Below are 22,958 nucleotides of genomic sequence, written 5' to 3' on the forward strand. Positions count from 1 at the left end.
TTCATGTCTGTCATGGAGAGCATTAGTTGTAGCCACTATATAGATTGAAGATACCTTACTGTTTCATAGTCCACCCAGTAGCTAGCAGCTGGCTACCAATAATTAAACCTGTTTTATTGCAGTCCCAAAGTGAAAAGGTCAGATTACACTGGCCAACATCCTTACCTTCTGGAGATGCATATTCTGCTGTGGGGACTCATAGATTTGTCCAAAAGGTAAGATATTTCTCATCTCTTCTGAATTATATATGACTTATATTTCTATATAATATTTTATATGGATAGGTAAGATTATTTTGTTTTATTTTTTTGGGGTGTTTCTAGTATAACTTGCAATGGTTTACTCCTTTTCAATTGAAGTAGCTGGAATTGGAGAAGGAGTGTTTTCTGTCTTGGCTAAAAAACAAATGGATTTCAGTATCTATTTAGAATATCTTGACTTGTATCAAGCTGGTCAGTTAGATTATATTAAAGGAAAAAACATTCCCAACTTGCTAACCTCAGTGTTTTTAAGATACATTCACCAAAATTAATTTAATTAATTTAAAATATATATATATACTTTTTTTTTAAATCCAGTCTCTTGCATTAGGATCAGCTGACTTTTTTAGTGTTACTGGAAACACACCATGCTGCTCTTAGGGCTACACTGTTGGAGCATAATACATATAGTTGCATGAAATCAGCATTCACTACTGTGCTTACTGCTTATGGTGCTTTTGTTTTCCTTTTCTTCATTATCTTGTGCTTGTAAGTTGGTACTGAATGCTCTGTTGTGCCTTTGTTCTGATTACTTGGTTTTTTCTTTGTCTGTCTCTGGTAGCCCTATAGTCACTCTTCCTCCATGTCTTCCATTGATCTAGTCAGTGCCTCTGATGTTCACAGATTCAGCACTCAGGTACTGTATTAATGTGTAGAGTGGGGGTTGCATATCTCTGCTGTATTTCATCCTCTTCTCTAGAACCTGGGTGGTTTGTTATATAAATCACTGCTTGCTTTAAACTATACATTGAGACAAAAAAAGGAGTTCTCTATTCCTATACTAAATGGTTGTCTTTTTACATTCTGCTTGCATGCATATCACTTGTGCAGAGGCCCAAATCTTGTGGAACTGTTGGATTAATTTCAGTAGCTTTAATAAAAATGCCTATAACTTGAAAATTGTACATTTATGCTTATAATAAAAGTAGTAAAATAACACCTGTTTTGTGTGGGCTGGAGATGGTCTTTGCTTCAAATTGAATAGGTTTTCTTGCTTTTAAATCAAAGGTTTAATTTTGTCTTAAAAATGTGTTTGCCACTTGTAATAACATTAAGATACTAAATGTTAAGGTTCTCTATTATACTTTTTTACCTCTACAACCAGTTTTATTACTGAAATGTCGTAAAATATGTTGTTAATAAATGAGATTGTGGGTATGAGAATTTTTACTGAAGAGTTCCAATATATTCAGTTATCTTTCAGAAAATGTCTGACATTCTGAATATGTGAATGTGGTCATAGTGACATATTTCAGTAATGTACTGCAGACCTTGCCACCAGCTTTGTGAGCAGAACCCTAACACTTAAGGACTTGCTTATTGGACTGAAATCTCAACACTTGCCTTGACCTATTGCAGTCAGTTAATTTCTGGAATTTGAACTTAACACAAGGGGAAAAAGTACGCAGGTCATATTGCACAACACTGATAGGCTCATCTACTGGTACTCCATCCAGTAGTCACATTAGTAATTCAAGTTTGGTTTTGTTTGGGAGGAGGGGGGAAATCAAGTAATAAGGCAAGTTTGATTCCAAAGATAGAATTGGTTGTCTGTCATGCTATGGGTACATGGCCAGTTCAATGTAAGGGAAACTCATAGTCACTAAAATATGTGAACCATCTCATTTTCATTTCTTATGCCTGTGAAAACATTTGTGAATCCATATGGTAAACCTGAGTATCAGAACACTAGTGTGGCTGAAAAACCTAACCATTTAAAAACAAATCTGAGGTTGACCAGGTCCTTATCACAATAATGCAGATTGATGTGAAAGATCAGGGTCAAATGGACTGGATTATGGGGTCAAGGTGTTGCTCTTTTCAGTAGCTGCAGGGATTATACTATATAAAAACTACTACCTCCCAGTGTCTTAGGATGTGGTTTCAAGTTAACTGACTTGCTGCAGAAAGGATGATCTTGCTAACTTACATGAAACCTACTCCCCTCTGCCCCCTTCTTCTCCCATGTTTTCCCCTAAAACAAACTTTTGCCAGATCAGTAAGTCAGTCCACCTGCTCTGAGGCTTCATTGCTTGTTCACTAACAAGCAGGTGAAAGACAGCTGAGAGCATGAAGGGAAAAGCAGCACACCTTTTGGTGACAACCTGCTGGGGACCTTATTAATAGGAAATTGGCTTCTGTCCCCAGTCTGAGGATTTGGCTTTTGGAAAGGCAAGCTAGTATCTTGATTCAGAATAAATGGGACTTGTTTCTAGACTTCACACCAAGGCAATTTTGGTATGTGTAAAAGATCAAGTAGAAACTTGTAGCTTTGTTTTTAAGATTGAGAAGTGTAAACGTGTTCTGATGGGAGGCTGGTTCTTCAGTGTGCCTTCAGAAAGGCATTGATTTATCTCTGCAAGTTGAGTGTGAAGTTGTGGGCTTAAAACGCTGCAGATGTTTTGCAGATTGCTTTCTCCTTTTAAAGGACTATCAGATTTAAAAATAGATCGAGCTGTTCTGAGGACCTTTTAATTGAAGAGCTGCCCACTTAATGTGGCTGAGGCTGCATGGGATAGAGGTTGCAAGTGTTTCTGCAGACTATTCCTGTAGTCTGCCAGGAACCCAGAGGTTGTGTGGCCTCCCCAGTGGTAAAGAAGCTGTGAATCTTGACTCTGTGCCTAATGTACCTGAAATAAGCGCAGGCTGACAGACAGCAACCAGCAGCTAGATCATGGTTTGGACAGGTATTATGCACAAGGCAGTTGTAGGCACTGCAATTACTTAGTCAAGTAGAATTAACTGCTTGTTAGTGAAAACCAGCATTCGTTCTCCTCTGAAAGCTGCAGTGATGATACCTTTCCTTCCCCAAACCTATGGGGAAGCTGTCTTAGAGATGTTGTATTAGCAGGAATGAAACTTTATTGGGAGGGAACCAAACTAAAAAATGCTTTTCAAGTTTTCAGAGGGAGTCAGGAGACTAAATGATGAACAATTCCAAAGGCCTTAAATTGTTTAGATTACACTCCTGTGGATGCCTCATCCTCCTCTTTCTTTGCTGTTCCCCTCCTCACTCTGCATTTAGCAAAAAGCAGCAAAATAAAAAACGAATTTATAAAAGCCAGCTTTGTCCTTAATAGATTAGGATCTAGGGGGAAAGAGAGATAGGGACCTTGAAGGTGTTGCAGGTAAAGGTTGGGAGCATGGCGAGGATTCCTTTCTGGAAGAAGTGTGACCTTGAGCTAGTAAATTGAATATTAAATAGCCCACATTCTTATCTGATTTGGATTGTACTGTCATTCTGTCACTGGAAAAGAATAATTGGAAGAATATTTTGTAGGAAACCTGTTAGTAAGTGGCAGGAAAAGATGGCCTGTCTAAAAAGCAGAAACACAAATCTTGCAGGTGTTTATAGTTCATTATAACTAAAAAAAGAAAATGACAAAAATCAAAGAAAACCCCCAAAACTGGACTGATAATTTGCGTTTCTGTAGAGAATTCTATAGTTAAAATAAGATAAAGTAGAATTTCTATTGAAAGGACTTTGTTGTATGTTGAGGATTTTTAACTTGATTCAGTTACTACTTTTCTTCCTTAAGTGTATTGCCCAAAGAGTATGTTGTACAAACAAAATTACTGCTTGAAATTAAAAGTAAATAACATATTTTAATTCTATATCATATCAGGAAAAGCTCATTAATTATTATTTAATTTTGCTTTATACTTCTACTTAGTTATGGTTTATAGCTTATGAAGTCTAGTGTGTACAAAATATTTGTGTAAGTTGTGGAAAAAACACTTATAGGTTCAGGCTATTAATCTTGTGATTGCATACTTAAACTAATCTGTATTAACCAACTTGCAGTGCTTTTCCTTTTTAAAAAAGGTATTTCTAATAATTCAGGAAAATACTGTCAATTACATGGGCTTATTTTCTGAGATGAGTTTTAGTAGTTGCCTACCTTTTAGGTGGAAAAAGTTATTAAATTGTTTTCAGCACTTGTAAACATTATACAGCAATAGATACTTTACATTTTTGTGTCTCTATTTGGGAGAGTGGGATTTGGAAATGCAGGGGATGGACACAAAAGAAACATAAATAAGACTGTAGATTTCAAACAAAAATATATTTTCTGTTCCACCATCCAATTTTCATGCATGTTATTTGAAACAAAAAAAATGAGATATTCACATAGCTTGACAAAAACATTGAATATTTGGCCTTTAAGAAAAGCATGCAACTGTAGCTAAGTAATCTTTAAATGAATATTTTATAATAGTGGAGTGACTGCATCATTGTAATCTTTTTGGAATGTAAGCATTTCTGTTCTGTTTTTCTAGCTGGCAACTGTGCAAAGATTCCAATGAAACAAAATAGGCATGCTTTGCTCATGAGTGTGTCTTTCTGCTGTTTCAATGTGACTTTTGATATGTATTCACTTTTAGAGCTTGTGTGTCATCCCTGCGTGCCCCCCCCCCCCCCCCCAGCTGCTTAAATGCTCTTCAGTGAATATTGGCTTTCAAGTCTTACAATGCATTGTAATTCTATTTGGAGATACCTGAAGTAATTTCTTACATGCTGAAATAAAACTGTCTTAGGTAGAAATAGCGAGTTCTCACAGCTTAGAGGTGCAAAGGAAGATAGGGAAGTACCCATAAAGAATGAAGTTGGAAGTTGAATCAAGATTTTGGCTTTTGTTTCCAAAGGCCAGAAGTATCTGCTTGTTCTTATCCTGTGATTGAAGGCTCTGTTGTCCAAGTTTAGCTCCTGTACAGGATTTGAAGTATTGACTTGTAGCTTCCAATCCTTGTATGGTCCCCTGCCCAAGAAGACAGAAGGAATGATTTAAAAATGTGTATTTTTTTCCCTTAAAGGTGGAAGAGATGGTACAAAATCATATGATATATTCCTTGCAAGATGTAGGGGGAGATGCCAATTGGCAGCTAGTGGTAGAAGAAGGAGAAATGAAGGTAAGCTTTTGGGGTTTTGCTTAATTGATACAAGATGATATGCTTTGAAGACATATTTTTATTCTCTTTGAATACTCTCACTCAGCAAGTTATGCTGTTAAAACTTCTCTGAGAATAGCATTGTTTAAGTTTGGACTGGACTCTTCAAGACATGCAGTTTCTAATCATGCAAAATCTTATGCAACTTGCAATGGCTTGGTCTTTGCAGATTTTTTTTTTTTCTCATTTTCTCCTACTTAAAACTTGGTATCAAAATGGTGTGTAAATTCAATATATGAAAATGTTACATGGTAGCAAGTTACTGTTGGCTACTCCACTGTGCTTGTATGTATTCTTGTGCATAGTGATAAATAAGGTAGCTTAATCACTTTTGGAGTAGAGATTCTCAAAATGCTGGTATTTTAATGTGAAGTGTCATGCAAGAATGTCTGCATTGGTAGTTACCAGAGAACACTAGCATGGCAAATTATTCATGTATTAGTCTTCTAGGTAAGTTTTTATCAAAGCTGATGGAATTTTAAACAAATAAAACATGAACAGTTTTGACAATTTCTGTTCTGCATTTCTTTCTTTGCATTTGGCCGTAGGTGTACAGAAGAGAGGTAGAAGAGAATGGAATAGTTTTAGATCCTTTGAAAGCAACACATGCTGTTAAAGGGGTAACAGGGCATGAAGTTTGCCACTACTTCTGGAATGTCGATGTTCGTAATGACTGGGAAAGTAAGGAATCGGTTCTTAAGCTTTGCAAGTTATCAGCAAGCATGTTGCTTATCACATTGATATAATATTTGGGCTTGTTTACTGATGGATTTTTTCCCTTCTTTTAGCAACAATTGAAAATTTCCATGTTGTGGAAAACTTAGCTGATAACGCAATCATCATTTACCAGATGCATAAGGTAATAACACTTCACCTGTATACATACCTTGGTGAGACAAGTCTGGGGCATATGTGTTCTAATCTATTCTGAAATACTTTAACATCTTAATAACTTAAAATACTATTCAAAACAACAGTTCAGAACAAGTTCTCTATTAAACTGCAACTTTGTCAATTTTTCAAACTTGGCTTGATAGCATAATTAGTTGTGTATCAGTCTAGACCTTGTAATAACAAACGAGGACTCTTAATCGCTGAAGTATATCACTGCCAGCGAGGCAAGGGTCATCTGAAGCAATAAATTGACACTGACTACAAGGAGGAAACCTATACTACTGTATCATATCTGTTGTTGCAATAATCCAAGCTAGCCCTTGTTCTTGTGGGGGACTTCAACCTACCAGATGTCTGCTGGAAATACAACACAGCAGAGAGGAAACAGTCTAGGAGGTTTCTGGAGTGTATGGAAGATAACTTCCTGACACAGGTGGTCAGTGAGCCAACCAGGGGGGATGCCCTGCAGGACCTGCTGTTTACAAACTGGGAAGGACTGATGGGTGATGTGGTGGTGGGAGGATGTCTTGGGCATAGTGATCACGAGATGATAGAGTTTTCAGTTCTCTGAGGAGTAAAGAAGGTCAGCAGAACTGCCACTTTGGACTTCTGGAGGGCTGACTTTAGCCTGTTTAAGAGCCTGATTGACACAGTCCCTTGGGAGATGGTTCTGAAGGGCCAAGGGGTCCAGGAAGAGCTGGACATTCTTCAAGATGGAAGTCTTAAAGGCACAGGAGCAGGCCGTCCTTATGCGTCCAAAGATGAGCCGGTGGGGAAGAAGTCCAGCCTGGTTGAACAGAGAGCTTTGGCTGGAACTCAGGGAAAAAAGGAGAGTTTGCCACCTTTGGAAGAAGGGGCAGGCAGCTCTGGAGGACTATAAGGATGTCACGGGGTTATGCAGGGTGAAGATTAGAGAGGCGAAAGACCAGCTAGAGCTCAGGCTGGCCACTGCTGTAAAAGATAACAAAGAATGTTTTTACAAACACATTTGAAACAAAAGGAGGGCCAAGGATAATCTTCATCTTTTATTGGATGCAGGGGGGAACATTGCCACAAAGGATGAGGAAAAGGCTGAGGTACTTAATGCTTTCTTTGCCTCAGTCTTAAATAGCAACATCAGTTATCCTCAGGGTACTCAGCCCCCTGAGCTGGCAGACAGAGATGAGGAGGAGCAGAATGAGGTCCTTACAGTCCAGGAGGAAATGGATAGCAGCTTCCTGCTCTACTTTGACGTGCACAAGTCTAAGGGTTCAGATGGGATCCAACTGAGGGTACTGAGGGAGCTGGCAGAGGAGCTCGCCATGCTACTCTCCATCATTTATCAACAGTCCTGGCAAACTGGAGAGGTCTCAGAGGATGTAGGTTAGCCAATGTGATGCCCATCTACTAGAAGGGTACAAAGGAGGATCTGGGGAACTACAGGCCTGTCAGCCTGAGCTCGGTGCCAGGGAAGGTTATGGAGCAGATCATCCTGAGCGCCATCACATGGCATGTGCAGGATGACTGGGTGATGAGGCCCAGCCAGCATGGATTTATGAAAGGCAGGTCCTGCTTGACTTACCTGATCTCTTTCTATGACAAGATGACCCGACTAAAGGATGAGGGGAAGGCTGTGGATGTTATCTTCCTGGACCTTAGTAAAGCCTTTGACATAATTTCCTACAGCATCATCCTGCAGAAACTGGCTGCTCATGGCTTGGACAACAGGTATATTCTATGCTGCGTAAAAAGCTGGATGGATAGCCGAGCCCAAAGAGTGGTAGTAAATGGAGTTGCATCCATCTGGCACCCAGTCACAAGTGGTGTTCCCCAAGGCTCAGTATTGGGGCAAGTCCTGTTTAATGTCTTTATCAACAATCTGGATGAGGGGATTGAGTGTGCACCCTCCGGAAGTCTGCAGATGACACCAAGTTGGGGGGCAGTGTTGATCTGCTTGAGGATAGGAAGGCTCTGCAGAGGGATCTGGAACAGGTTGGTTTGGTGGGCTGAGGCCAAATGTATGAGATTCATCAAGGAGAAGTGCTGGGTCCTGCACTTGGGTCACAACAATCCCACATGATACTGCAGGCTTTGGGGAAGAGTGGCTGGAAAGCTGCCTGGCAGAAAAGGACCTGGGGGTGCTGGTTGATGGCTGGATGAACATGAGCCAACAGTGTGCCCAGGTGGCCAAGGCGGCCAATAGCATCCTGGCTTGTGTCTGAAATAGTGTGGCCAGCAGGGCAAGGGAAGTGATTGTCCCACTATACTTGGCATTGGTGAGGCTGCACCTCAAATACTGTGTTCAGTTTTGAGCCTCTCACTACAAGAAAGAGATTGAGATGCTGGAGCATGTCTGGAGAAGGGCAACAAAGCTGTTGAAGGGTGTAGAGTACAAATGAGGAGCATCTTAGGGAACTGTGGTTGTTTAGTCTGGAGAGGAGGAAACTTGGGGGGACATTATTGCTCTCTACAGCTACCTGAAAGGAGGTTGTAGGCAGGTGAGTGTTTGTCTCTTCTCCCAAGTACCAAGTGATTGGACAACAGGAAAGAGACTCAAGTTGTGTCAAGGGAGGTTTAGATTGAATATTAGGAAAAAATTCTTCACTGAAAGGGTGGTGAAGCATTGGAACAGGCTGCCCAGGGAGGTGGTGGAATCACCATCCCTGAAGGTGTTTAAAAAACATGTAGATGTGGTGCTTAGGGACATGGTTTTAGTGGTAGACTTGGCAGTCCTGGGTTAATGGTTGGACTTGATGATCTCAAAGGTCTTTTCCAACCTAAATGATTCTATGATTCTATTGTTAACCACAATTAGTTGACGTGCATTTGCATTATGAGGTCATATAATTGCTGGTACAACATTTGCTCTTTTAACTTCATTATGTTTTTTCACCCCAACCAGTTCTGATGTAGCTTTACTAAAATGTCGATTTGACTTATAATCCAGTAACTAATCGAACAGGTTCAGAAAAATTGGAGAGAAGTATCAAAATTAATCTTTAATCATGCATTATTCCAAGTATTAGTATACTCATATTAAAACAAATCCTGGCTTCATTTCCAATTTTGTTAGTAATATGGTTACCTTAAAACTGCTGTACCAGCAGACACCTTTTTGGTAAAAGGTTGACTCTTCCTCCTTCCTCCCCCCCCCCCCCCCCGAGTGTCAGGAAAATAGCTTCTTTATAGCTTTACTTCATCAGGCACTTAGCTTCTGAAACTTTCTTTTAGATAGTACCAGTTTACCATATCTGTCTTGCTTTAGTAGCTTCTTGAAATAATGTGTTATAAACATTTCTTGCTTTCTGTCTATATTTATGTCTCCATAAAATAACTGTAGATGCGTCTATTTATACTTAACCACTAGTTCAGTTTGTAGCTTAGAAGGATTAACTAAAATGTAAACCTGAGGCTGAGAGAACAGGGAGGTGTAGTGCCTCTTCCTGGTTGTCTACTGGAAAAGTCATTGCTTGGCTCCCTGCCTTTCAAAGCCCTTCAACTTTTGCCTTTTTCTTTTTTTTTAAATGAAGTATAGCCATATAACCTAATACACATCTGTAGAACACCTATATTCTGTTTCAGTTTTGAAAATTGCATGAACCTTGCTAACTTGAAGAAACTTTTTTACTTAATTAATGTGACTGACCTGTTTTGCCTTGTTTGATTTTTCCTTTATCTAAGGATAGTAAATACTTAAGCTTTTCCAGTTTTGCAAATTATATTCAGGTGTTTCTCTGCAGAGGGTGTGGCCTGCTTCTCAAAGGGATGTGCTGTATTTGTCTGCCATCAGAAAGATACTAGCATTCAGTGAAAATGATCCTGAAACATGGATTGTGTGCAATTTCTCTGTGGAACATGACAGTGCTCCTGTAAGTGTTGTTTTCATTTTATCAAGTTCTGCTTTTAAGATATCATTTTTCTATTATGTGGTGATGGTCTTGCAATACTAGCATAATGGGAAGGGGGGGGAGGTGTGTATGTATGCAAAAATACAGTTTGTTTAAATGAGGTGATAGTGATCTGAGAAACATTCTGAGCCAAAAGCTTCCTTACCTTATCACAATAGTTGGCAGATCTAAGGTGTTGCAGAAAAATGGAAGCAAAATTTCTGGAGATTTGAAAATATTTTAAAGAATTGAGATTACTTTGTATGGAATCAAATCAGTAACTCTTCAGTATTGTCAGACGTGGGTATTGGCTTGTATAACTGTAGATATGGAATCTGTTAAACCTTCAGCTTACACAGTTCTGCCTTGGTTCTGTCAGATAGCAGCAATGATTGTTTCCTTTGGAGTGTTTCTGTGGTCATTACTATTCCATTGCCTGCTTACAAGGGAAAAGTTACTAACTGATGTTTTAAAATGCTGATGCCTTATTCTTTAGATGTTTCCTTACTTCTCACAATAATTGAAATAATTCACTGTATTAAGCAAATATAAACCTGAGATTCAGGCATTTCAATTTAACCTATTGATCACATATCTTTCATTTCATTCACATTCATGTTACATCCATGTAGTGCTAGAACATAAACTCCCTGAAACACAGCTTTTGGAGTGTTTTAGACTTTATACTAAATTCAAATGTTCACAGTCAAATATGATGAAATAAACTTAGTTTGACACTTACAAATGTTTTGGTTGTTGGTTTTTTTGGCAGCTGAACAATCGCTGTGTCCGTGCCAAAATAAATATTGCTATGATTTGTCAGACATTAGTGAGCCCACCAGAGGGGAACAAGGAAATAAGCAGGGACAATATTCTATGCAAGATCACATATGTAGCTAATGGTAAGTCTAAAATTTTTCAGTATGACATTCATGATATATGTTAATTCTGGGGAGCTGCATACTGGCAAAAAAAAAAAAAAAAGTTGATGCAGTTTCCTGTAAAATTTATATATAGGATCACACTTGTGGCCTTCACGGTCAAAAAGAGTTGAATTAATGTGCTACATCAATCACTAATGGGTTCTTTCATTGTGTGGCATCCTGGGAGGAATAAGCAAAAGTAATGTGTAGCTCAGTCCTAAGTACAGAACCTTGGGGTGGATGGGGGTAGGCAGAAGAAATGTTTGCAACTGGGATGACTTGGCATAACTTTTTAGTTTCAGTAATAGTCTGAGGGTTTTATTCATGTATTGCTGTCAATTTTTTCCCCAATTCATGTTGTTAGGCTGAAAAGCTGCTGATAGTAAAGATACAGTTCTTATCCTCAGATTAAGAAGGGACAAATACATTTTGTATGAGGATGTCTGCAAGCTATATTATCTAGTCTACACATTTTTTAACTGATAAAATCTTTGGTATTGACTGCAAAGTTAGAAAAGCCAAACTGCATTGTTATTGTAACCGGTAATTAGCAGTGTATTTATAGTATTGGAACCACATACCTATTAGCTCCTTTCCTGCGGCTACAAAACACTTTTGAGTATCACCTGCTTATTATTTTTGACCACCTATTGTATAGCTTACTAAAGAAACAAAGTCTGAAAAATGGGTTCATTAAATCTTTGCCATATAGGAGTGATGCAACTTGTATTAAATCCTGTACAAATAATACTATATGATGTTAAACTCTGAGGTAAGCTGTTTTGTTTCCTGTTTAGAAGTTTCCCAATTATTTAAAAAATAATTTTTCAGTGACAAATTCTGAACTGTGATTATATGGGAGGTGGCGGCAGCTTCAGTAAAGTACTTGACCTGGGACTTTAAGCATATTTTAGAATCAGTTCAAAATATGTTAAAAGTGCTTTAAAAAAACTTGTAAGACATAGGCTATGTAGCAATTCTGCAGGCAAATGCAACGGTTACTGAAAAATGAATACTGACTAATTATTTCAAAGAAAATAGTAACTTGAGTCTCCTTGTCTGTTGTTTCTTGGGAGTACTTAAAGAATATAATCTTTCCTTTGAGCATTCCCTACAGACAGCACATCATGTTTAATGTTTTCCAAATAGTGACTTCATAGAACTGGACTGAATTAGAGTATTAAGAGTATAAAGTGCTGCAATACAAGCTGTAAGTTTTTCTTCTTTTCTGTTACTTTAGTGTCCTGGTTTTGGCTGGGGTAGAGTTAATTTTCTTCCTAATAGCTGGTACAGTGCTGTTTTGGATCTAGGATGAGAATAATGTTGATAACACACTGATTTTTTTATTATTTTTTTTTAGTTGTTGCTGAGCAGTGTTTGCACTAAGTCAAGGCCTTTTCTGCTTCTCACCCCACACCACCATTGAGTAGGCTGGGGGGCACAAGAAAGTAGAAGACACAGCCAGGACAGCTGACCCAAACTGGCCAAAGGGGTATTTCATACCATGTGATGTCATGCTTAGTATACAAACACAGGGAAAGCTGGCTCAGGAACTGACTGGGCATTGATCGGTTGGTGGTGAGCAATTGCATTGTGCGTCACTTGTTTTGTATATTCTAACTCTATTATTATAATTATTATTATTTTCCCTTCCATTTCTGTGCTATTAAACTGTCTTTATCTCAACCCATTAATTGTACTTCCACCCACAATTCTCTCCTCATCCCACTGGAGAGGGGGGAGTGAGCGAGTGACTGTGCAGTGTTTAGCTGCCTACCATGTTAAACAACGGCAGTTCTTTTTGGTGCCCAACGTGGGGCACAAAGGGCTGAAAATGACAGATCTGACCAGAGCATGATAAAACAATTATTTTTATAAGCATTCGTTATATTAGTTAAATAGTTACTGGCCACAATGTCGATTTATTTGCTCTGGGTTGTTGTGCTTGTTATTAGAGCTGTTATGTAACACCTTACTTGCTGTATTTGTTCCCTTTTGTGTTGTTTATCATCTCTGGGGGCTGGATTAAGATTATATTTTTGTTGTATTTTGTAACACTGGTTTATGATATGATAAAGTTGCTGGTTGTGAGGCTAATCTGGTATTTGTACTCAGAATTGCAGTCACCTCTGTACTTTGGGAGCCACTATTGACAACTGTTAATAATACCTTTTACCTTTTCTCCTCAGAGAGCCAATCTATGGGGGCAATACCTTCTTTCACCTTCCCTTTCTCATCCAAGCTAATTACAATAGCTTTTGAGAATTTTTAATATCCTGGGGATGTTCAAACCGTCATGTACCTGTTGCTATGTTTCCTGAATGTGTTCCAGGTCTTGTTTAGGGTTAAACAGCTATTTAAGAATACCGCCCAGAGATCTGCCTCAAGGCTGAATAGTTATGAGTGGCAGGGTTTGTGGAATAGTATGGGCAAATGCCTAGGACAGTGGGCACCTCCAGCGTTTTGAAACATCACCCCTGAACAAGTGCAGAATCCAGAAAGACTAGTAAAATATTTGGAAAGAGCATGCTGTCACCCTGGCAATTCCAGAGAGGCACAAATTACTGCAATGTGCTGGGGCCACACCCATGCCTACCAAGCCCTGTTCAAAACTATTCAGTATTCCCCTCAAGGGGAAGAGAAGATCTCTGGTTCTGATAACCGCAATGCCTGTCATTTTGTCATACAAACCCTGGTGACAGGCACTGCAGCTGAACCAAAGAACTAACCTGTACTGGTATCAGTTGTCCCTACACACAAGAAGAAATATTGGAAGTGGAAGTCAGCTCATTTAGTAAGGGATGAAAGAGCTGCTTCTAAGAGGAAGTAGGAGGAAGTAGACAAGTCAGACTACTCTGAAGCAGGGTTCAAGAGAACAGGAGCAGGACGAGGAAGAAATCATAAATGAGGCAGTAACCACCTGATCCCTATCCCTGAGTGAGCTGTGAGATATGTAAAAAGATTTCAGCAGTTGTCCAGGCAAGCACATTGTTACCTGTCTGCTCCGATGTTGGGATAATGGGGCCACTAGTCTGGAACTGTAGGGAAAGGAAGCCAAGAAGCTGGGATCACTTTCTAAAGGGGGCATTGACAAAGCAATTGGAAAAGAGATGCAAGTCCTTAGTCTCTGGAGGAGACTCCTGTCAGGTGTGAAGGAAAGATATTGTCTTCCTTGAAGGGATACATGTCACCCAGTCAAGTGGACCACAATCAAGAAAGTTAGCCAGTACCTGAGGGAACTGGCCATGCTGGAGGTTGACTTATGATGACCCGGACAAAAAGCAGTTACCCACAGATCCAGGTGCATGTGAACCCAATGTGGTGGAAGTTTGTATAGAGTGCACCATTGTTGTATGCCAGCTCATTGGCAGTAATGACCTGGAAACACAGAGAAGAGGGTGTTTCAAGGACCCAAAAGGGTACTGGTGAGCTTATGGTGTAGCAGCCTTGGAGACAGGAAACTAAGCAGCTGTCTACCTTGCCCAGTCCCTTGGAAGATCTTTCTGTTGTAGGATTGCTGAAGGCTGCCAATTGCTACCACAACAATGTACCAATTACAATATTGCACCAACTGAGACTTGCTGATTCACCGACTGGAGAGCCAAGGAGTGATCAGCAGAACTGTCAACCTTGAACAGTCCCATGTGCCCAGTGTAAAAGTCTAATGGAGAGTAGAGACTAACAGTAGACTATCGTGGCCTGAATGAAGTTATGCCACTGCTGAGTGCTGCTATGCTGGGCATGCTAGAACTTCAGTACAACCTGGAATCAAAGGCAGCCAAATGGTATGCTATTGAGTTTTCCTCAATACCTTTGGCAGCAGGGTGCAGGCCACAGCTCATTTTCACTTGAAGGGGGGTGTCCAGTACACCTGGCATGGATTGCCCCAGGGGTGGAAATGCAGCCCTATCATTTGTCATAGACTGATCCAGGCTGCACTGGAACAGGGTGAAGCTCTGGAATGCCTGCAGGACACTGATGACATGATCCTGTGGGGCAAAAGAGCAGAAGTTTTTGAGAAAGGGAAATAGCCTGAATCCTTTCTGAAAGCTGTTTTTTCCTTTAAAAATAAATTAAAAGAAAAAGTTAAGGGACCTGCACAGAAATCCAGTTTTTTGGGAATAAAATTGCAAGACAGATGTCATCAGATCCCAATGGATGTGGTCAACAAAATAACAGCAATGTTTCCACCAATTAGAAAAAAGTAAACACAAGCTTTCCTAGGTGTTGTGGGTTTTTAAAGAATGCACATTCCAAATTACAGTCTGATCATAAGTCCTCTCTATCATGTGACCCTGAAGAAGAATGATTTCAAATGGGGCCCTGAGCAACAACAAGCCTTTGAACAAATTAAATGAGAGAGATAATTCAAGCAGTAGCCCTTGGGCCAATCCAGGCAGGACAAGACTTTAAAAATGTGCTCTACACTGCAGCTGGGGAGACTCAAGGTTGATGCATAGGCTTTTGGAGTCAGGGTTATAGAGGATCGGAGGCCCACTATACTCCAACTGAAAAACAGACAGTAGCAGCTTATGAAGGGTTTCAATCTGATTCAGAGGTGATTGGTAGTGAAGCGCAGCTCCTCCTGGCGCCTGTTGCCAGTGCTGGGCTGGGTGTTTAAAGGGAGGGTTTCCTCTGCATATCACGCAACTGACGATAGGTGGAGTAAGTGGGCCACACTGATCACACAACGAGCTCAAATATAAAATCCCAGTCATCCAGGAATCTTGGAAGTGACCATGGACTGACCAGAAGTTAAATATTTTGGTATGTCACCAGAGGAGGAGGTGATGTGCTGAAAAGCACTCATTGTATAATAAATTGCCAAAAAATGGGAGGCAATATGCCTTGTTTACTGATGGGTCCTGCTGTATTGTAGGGAAGCATCGGAGGTGGAAGGCAGCTGTATGGAGTCCCCTACAGCAAGGCACAGAAACTGCTGAAGGAGAAGGTGAATCGAGTCACTTTGCAGAGGTGAAAGCTATCCAGCTGGCTTTAGGCATTGCTGAACAAAGAAAAATGGCCAATACTTTACCTCTGTACTGACTCACGGATAGTAGTAAATGCCCTGTGGGGGTGGTTATGGAAATGGAAGCAGAGTAATTTGCAATGCAGAGGTAAAGTATTGGCCATTTTTCTTTGTTCAGCAATGCCTAAAGCCAGCTGGATAGCTTTCACCTCTGCAAAGTGACTCGATTCACCTTCTCCTTCAGCAGTTTCTGTGCCTTGCTGTAGGGGACTCCATACAGCTGCCTTCCACCTCCGATGCTTCCCTACAATACAGCAGGACCCATCAGTAAACAAGGCATATTGCCTCCCATTTTTTGGCAATTTATTATACAATGAGTGCTTTTCAGCACATCACCTCCTCCTCTGGTGACATACCAAAATATTTAACTTCTGGTCAGTCCATGGTCACTTCCAAGATTCCTGGATGACTGGGATTTTATATTTGAGCTCGTTGTGTGATCAGTGTGGCCCACTTACTCCACCTATCGTCAGTTGCGTGATATGCAGAGGAAACCCTCCCTTTAAACACCCAGCCCAGCACTGGCAACAGGCGCCAGGAGGAGCTGCGCTTCACTACCAATCACCTCTGAATCAGATTGAAACCCTTCATAAGCTGCTACTGTCTGTTTTTCAGTTGGAGTAGCCACAATGATTATCATTGAGGTTTGTGTAGCTGTATTGCTGCTTGTGGCAGTTGGAGTAGCTGCAGCTAGTTGCTTAATTCTCAGTAAGGTCTGAACCACATTCAGTATTTTCAACCATAGAATCAGCGCCACAAACATGATGGTCTTCAACATCCCATTGTTACCGAAATCTCGGAATGAAGAACTTATCGACACCAATGTGATGTAGATAAGCAGACACTTCTTTATTGACGGCCGGGTGCGTGAGTGAGTCCTCTCACGATCAACGCACACCAGGTCCCAAAATCAGATTCCATATATAGTACTTATTCATACATATTCATTAACTATTCATGCATAATCATAACATTTCCCGTAAATCATTAACATACTCTCCTCCTATATCCGATTCTGCGCAGTAAAGCTTAGAAAGGTCTAGAAATGGGTCTAGGGTACGATTTGGGTAGGTGGTATGTGAGTCGGTGGTCGCGATCTCCCCCTGCCGGAATTACCTTTTACTAAAGTTCACGATTTCTTGGCAGGCATCTACAAGCTGTTCCAGTCGACTCTCCCCAGTTCCCATTAATCTCATATTCTGACATTTCAATACACCTCTGCATACAGAAGACTGGTTAAATACAAAGAAACCTTTCAACCCTAAAGTTATTACCTAAGTTTTAACAATGGTTTTAGCCCCTTCTTCTAGCCCTGGTACAGGATATACAGAAGATCTCATAACAACTTTTACTGTGTAGCTATAAGTTTCTTATAATTTTTTTTTCTCTTATCCTTCTATATTTTAATTTTATAAAATTATTTTATAAAATCAATTAATCAATCAAAGTCAATCAATCTTAACTTATTAACAAATCGATAACATTTCCCCCCTTTGAAAGTGTTGAAAATCATTATTTCAATACTTTCACATTATTCATATATCTTTTGTTTCAACATATTTTGGTGATGGATCATGTCTTGATAAAATAGTTGGTACTTCTCTCATAATCATACGACTCACTGCAATTCTATTGGTAAACTGTTTCTTCAAACATGCATATACTAGCATGATCATCAAAAAGACAATTAGTAACAGAAACAAAGTCTTAATTATAGATTGTATCCAAGAGCTCAAATTCCATCCCAGTTTGTTAAAAATTTTCCCAAGGCAATCTTCTGACATTTCCTTTTGAATTGTTTCAGTTTCTTTTTCAATTTTTCCCAATAGGTCTAGATCATGTTCCACATCCTGAGTGACATTTGGAATGTGGATACAACAGTGGTCCAATTTATCCTTGAGATATCCACACACTCCATGTTCTTTAAGTAGGAGCATATCTAGTGCCATTCTATTTTGTAAAGTCATTCTGGAAGTTGCCTGTAATTTTATATTCAATTCCTTAAACCCTTTTTTGGTAACGTTTGCTAATTTTTCCACTTGACCAGTTAACTGATAGAGCCATGCTCTGTTTCTGTATGAAGCTATAGGATTTAAAAGTGATTCCAGTGCCCAGCCAATTTTCACTCCTGTAGATGGTTCATTCCAAATATCATCATTTATCCCAGATCTCTATATTCGTTTCAATTCTAAATTCTCTAGGGATCCTCTAAATGGTGATTTCTTCCAAATTGGACACAATGTTGGCATGCCTAAAGTAATTTGTTTCACCTTACCATCTAATGGTAAGTGTGTTGTCCAGGTTCCATCACTTAATGCCCAAACTAAATGTCCTGGACTTCGAATAGTAGATTTTCTACAACTAAACAAAGTTCCTCTTCTGACTGTAAAAGTGCTGGTTAAATTGAGAGTATTCTTAAGACCTCGACAGAAACAACCGTATTTCAAAGCAGCGGCCAAAGGAGGAATTATTTGGATTATTAAGTCTGAATTGCTGCAATCATACACTTTTTCACATTTCCACCATGGCACTACTTTATTTTCCTTCTCTCCCGATGTAGTTGACCTATCATCTACCCAGGGTAATACTGAAAAAGCCTTTCCATCCCAGGTAAAACACCAAGAAGTTCTTGCCATATACTGAAAATGGGAAAATATGGACATAGACCATATAGAGTCCCACTGTTCTACTAATTGGGTGCTTTGGCCAGTTTCGTTACACTTCCATTCCATGACACTTTTGCTCACATTGATTTTAAATTGTTCATCATAGGAACACCATCCCACAGTCTTAAATCTCCCTATTTTGGTAAAAACATGATTTAACAATTTTTCACAATCCGCCAGACTACCTGGAGTTTTCCACTGTTTTCTAGTGACTTTCACTTGCTCATACCATTGAGTCACTGGCCTCTGTTCACAATAGTTGGTTTCATTTTTATGTTCCAGGTTAGTCAAATTCATAGTTAAAATTCCCCGTGGAATAGATTCACCTACTGCCCTCGGAATTGGCAAACAAGCAGTGATCTGCGTGACGTTTTGTAAATTGGCAAATTCTTTAATCAATCCTACCATCAAATTTTCCTCGGCCATTTGTTTGGGAATGTCAATCACTTGTTCTGTTTCTATTTGTCTTTTGTTCCTGTCCACCAAGTCAGCCCATGATCCCACCAACACTACCGACCAAAATAAAATCCAAAGAATAATCATAACCTGATATGAAAAATTAGACATGTTTCAAAGTCAATTTTAAAGTCTCTGGGTCATGATTGACAATCTTCCACGGAATAGATGCTTTCTTCATGGTGCTTTCTTCACTCGAGTATAATGTATCCAAGCATCCGATTCTGCAATTTTGATAGCTGTAAAAGTGGTTAACAGTATCTGGAAAGGTCCTCTCCAGCAAAGGTTCGGAGGTCCAGGTCTTCACATAAACATAGTCTCCCGGCTGGAAATCATGCACTGAATTTTCCAGGGGTAAAGGTCTATTCCAAATTACTGCACTCCGAATTGCAGTCAAAGTTTTTCCTAGAGAAAGCAAATAGTTATACACATCCTGCTTTCCTTTCACATGTATGTTTGGATTTGGTTCTGGAGACTCATACGGTTTTCCATATAATAATTCATAAGGACTGACTGAGGTTCCACTCCTTGGCTGTACTCTGATTCTTAATAACGCCAATGGAAGTGCCTGAGGCCACTTTAAACTGGTTTCTTGACAAATTTTACTTATTTGTCGTTTTAACGTTTGATTCATCCTTTCCACTTTCCCACTAGATTGTGGCCTCCAAGATGAATGTAAATCCAAATTAATACCCAATGCTTTGCTAACACTTTTGACTACTTCAGCCACAAAGTGTGGACCTCTGTCAGAGGAAATTCCAATAGGTACTCCAGATCTTGGAATTATTTCTTGTAATAACCACTTTACAACCTCTTTTTGCTTGTGTGGTGCGACAGGGAAGGGCTTCTGGCCATCCTGTAAAAGTATCAACCCCTACCAAGATGTACCGGTACCCATTGTATCTAGGCAACTCTGAAAAATCTACTTGCCAATAATCTCCAGGTCCTGTACCAGATTTCAGTCTACCCATTTGAACCTTTTTCCTAATCACTGGATTGTTTTTCAAACATACTTCACACTTTGCCGTTACCATTTTAGCTATTCCCAACATCTTAACTGATATTATTTGCTTTCGTAAAGATGTTACTAAGGCTTCTGCCCCCCAATGACATTCTTGGTGTCTCATTTGAATTATTTCTCTCATCAAAAGAGGTGGAATTACTACTTGCCCGTTAGGAGTTACCCACCACCCCGCTAAGTTTTTCTTAGCATTTAATAACTGACCCAATTTGTCATCTTCCTCTGAATATCTCGTTTTTTCCCTGGGAAGGATTAATGTTTTAGAAGGAATTATTGCCATTTGCAATGCTTGTTTCTTTGCTACCCTTTTTGCTGTTCTATCAGCTAAATTATTCCCAGCTATTATTTTTGTATTCCCAATCTGATGTGCCTTACAATGCATGATTGCTACTTGATCTGGCTTTTGAACTGCTTGTAATAATCGTAAAATCTCTGTTTGATGCTTAATGTTTGCTCCTTGAGAGGACAATAACCCCCTCTCTTTCCACAGAGCTCCATGGACATGCACTACCCCAAAGGCATATTTTGAATCAGTCCAGATATTTACTCTCTTGTCCTTGCTTAGTTCTAAGGCTCGAATTAAAGCGATGAGTTCTGCCTTTTGGGCTGATGTGGTACTCGCCAATGCTCCTGCTTCTATAACTGTAGTATCTGTTGTTACTGCATATCTGGCGTATCGGACTCCTTGTTCCATAAAGCTGCTTCCATCAGTATACAATTCCCAGTCTGGTCGCTCCAATGGCACATCCTTCAGATCTTCACGACTGGAATAAACATACTCGATGGTAGCCAAGCAATCATGTTCCAGTTGTCCTTCTTCCTGTATGGAACTTAAAAGCACTGCAGGATTTACCAGGTTAGTTGTCTTTAAAATCACATCATCCTGTTCAGTCAATACCACCTGGTACTTCATCATTCGGCTGGGAGAAAGCCAATGTCCCCCCTTTTGTTCTAAAACAGTTATCACCATGGTGGGACATAGACTGTTATTGTTCTCCCCAAAGTCAATTTCCGAGCTTCTTGTATGAGCATTACTGTTGCCGCCACTGCTCGAAGGCAGTTTGGCTACCCTCTACTCACTGTGTCCAGTTGTTTGGAGAAGTATCCGATTGGTCATTTCCAGCTTCCTATCTTCTGAGTTAACACACCCAGTGCAAGGTGTTGCCTTTCATGAACAAACAGCTGGAAATCTTTGGTTAGATCCGGCAGTCCCAAGGCAGGTGCAGACATTAAGGCACGTTTCAACTCTACAAAAGCCTTTTGTTGTTGTGGGCCCCATACAAAGGGAGAGTTCTTTTGGGCCTCGTACAGCGGTTTAGCTATTAGCCCATAGTTCATGATCCAAAGGCGACACCACCCAGTCATTCCCCAAAATGCTCTGAGTTCATGAATATTTCTCGGCTCAGGTATACCACAAATAGCTTCTTTGCGATCTTTTCCTAATTGTCGTTGTCCTTTTGAAATCTCAAAGCCCAGATATATCACAGTCTGGAAGGCTATCTGGGCTTTCTTCCTGGACACTTTGTATCCATTTAGTCCCAGGAAATTAAAGAGGTCAATAGTCACCTGTATACAGGCAAGTCTTTCTTCTGTAGCTATCAATATGTCATCCACATAATGTAGGAGTAAATGCCCAGGCCAGGCCTTGATTTATCCTGTTTCCAGGTTTCAAGTTCCTTTGCTAATTGATTTCCAAAAATAGTTGGACTGTTTTTAAATCCTTGGGGTAATCTGGTCCATGTCAGCTGCATCTTTCGCCCGGTTTGAGGATTTTCCCATTCAAAAGCAAACAGTTTTCTGCTTCCCTTTTCCAAAGGTATACAAAAGAAAGCATCTTTTAAATCAAGCACTGTAAACCACTGATAATTCTCCCTCAGTGCTGTTAACAGTGTATAAGGGTTTGCTACTACAGGATAAATATCCTTAACTATTTGATTTACTGCTCTCAAGTCTTGTACCAGCCTATATTCACCCGAAGGTTTTCTGACTGGTAAAATAGGAGTATTGTACTCAGTTTCACATTCTTCCAAAATTTTATACTCCAAAAATGTATCAATCAATTTTTTCAGTTCCTGTCTGTCTTCTGGTTTGATTGGATATTGTTTAATTCTCACTGTTCCTGCGCCTTCCTTCAAATCTATTTTAACAGGTTCTGCTAGTTTTGATTTTCCAGGAATATCTGTCTCCCATACAGTAGGGATCACTGCCAAATCCGCCTCCGGTGGAATTTCTTGTTCCTTTACCTTTTCTTGTATTATCAAAACTTCTCCCGTTTTTGACTCGGGTATCTTCAAAAAGAGTTCTCCTTCATCGAAAACAATTTGTGCATTTAATTTAGATAACAAATCTCTTCCTAACAAGGGTACCGGACATTCTGGTACATACAAAAGTTCATGTGTAATTATTTTATTTCCAAATTTCAAATCTATGGGTTGTAGGAATGGCCTGTTTTCTTCTTTCCCTGTTGCTCCTTTTATATTGGCTGTTTTTGTTCCAATTTTTCCTTTACAAGTATTTAATACTGAAAATGTCGCTCCCGTATCTACTAAAAATTTAACTTCTTTATCTCCCAGCTTAACTTTAACCAGAGGTTCAGCTGGGTTCCCCTCTGGTCCCCTTCAGTCATCTAAAACCATTACTTTGGCAAGGTCGTGAGAAGCACTCCTGTTTCTGGGGCAGTCCTTTTTCCAATGTCCTTCCTCTTTACACAAGGCACACTGATTTATTCCTAAGAGGGTATTAAATTTCCGATCACCACAATTCATATACCCTCCTCTCCCATTAAATCCTCTTCCTCTGCCCCTTCCTCTATCTGTTGTTCCTGCCATTACTGCCAATAAATCTATTCTCCTTGATCTTCTTTCTTCCTTTTCTCTGTTATTATATACCCTCC

The 22,958-nt window shown here is 39.8% G+C and overlaps 1 protein-coding gene across 10 annotated transcripts in view; it reads left to right on the plus strand.

Moving 5' to 3' along the window:
• LOC129734906 (ceramide transfer protein-like) overlaps window positions 1–22,958 on the plus strand; it is a 92,031-nt gene that overhangs the window by 61,143 nt on the left and 7,930 nt on the right. For 5 of the 10 annotated variants that reach the window (XM_055700283.1, XM_055700284.1, XM_055700282.1 and 2 more), the window contains 7 exons: window positions 123–215; window positions 823–897; window positions 5,076–5,171; window positions 5,759–5,891; window positions 5,999–6,069; window positions 9,824–9,952; window positions 10,743–10,872. In XM_055700283.1, the coding sequence (XP_055556258.1) occupies window positions 123–215; window positions 823–897; window positions 5,076–5,171; window positions 5,759–5,891; window positions 5,999–6,069; window positions 9,824–9,952; window positions 10,743–10,872 (727 nt within the window). Of the gene's footprint in view, window positions 1–122; window positions 216–822; window positions 898–5,075; window positions 5,172–5,758; window positions 5,892–5,998; window positions 6,070–9,823; window positions 9,953–10,742; window positions 10,873–12,253; window positions 12,487–22,958 lie in introns of all 10 variants that reach the window. The other 5 variants (XR_008730436.1, XR_008730435.1, XR_008730438.1 and 2 more) reach the window with 5 other exon arrangements.

The sequence above is a fragment of the Falco cherrug genome, assembly GCF_023634085.1.
Source record: "Falco cherrug isolate bFalChe1 chromosome W unlocalized genomic scaffold, bFalChe1.pri SUPER_W_unloc_1, whole genome shotgun sequence".
NCBI classification, from domain to species: Eukaryota; Metazoa; Chordata; class Aves; order Falconiformes; family Falconidae; genus Falco; species Falco cherrug.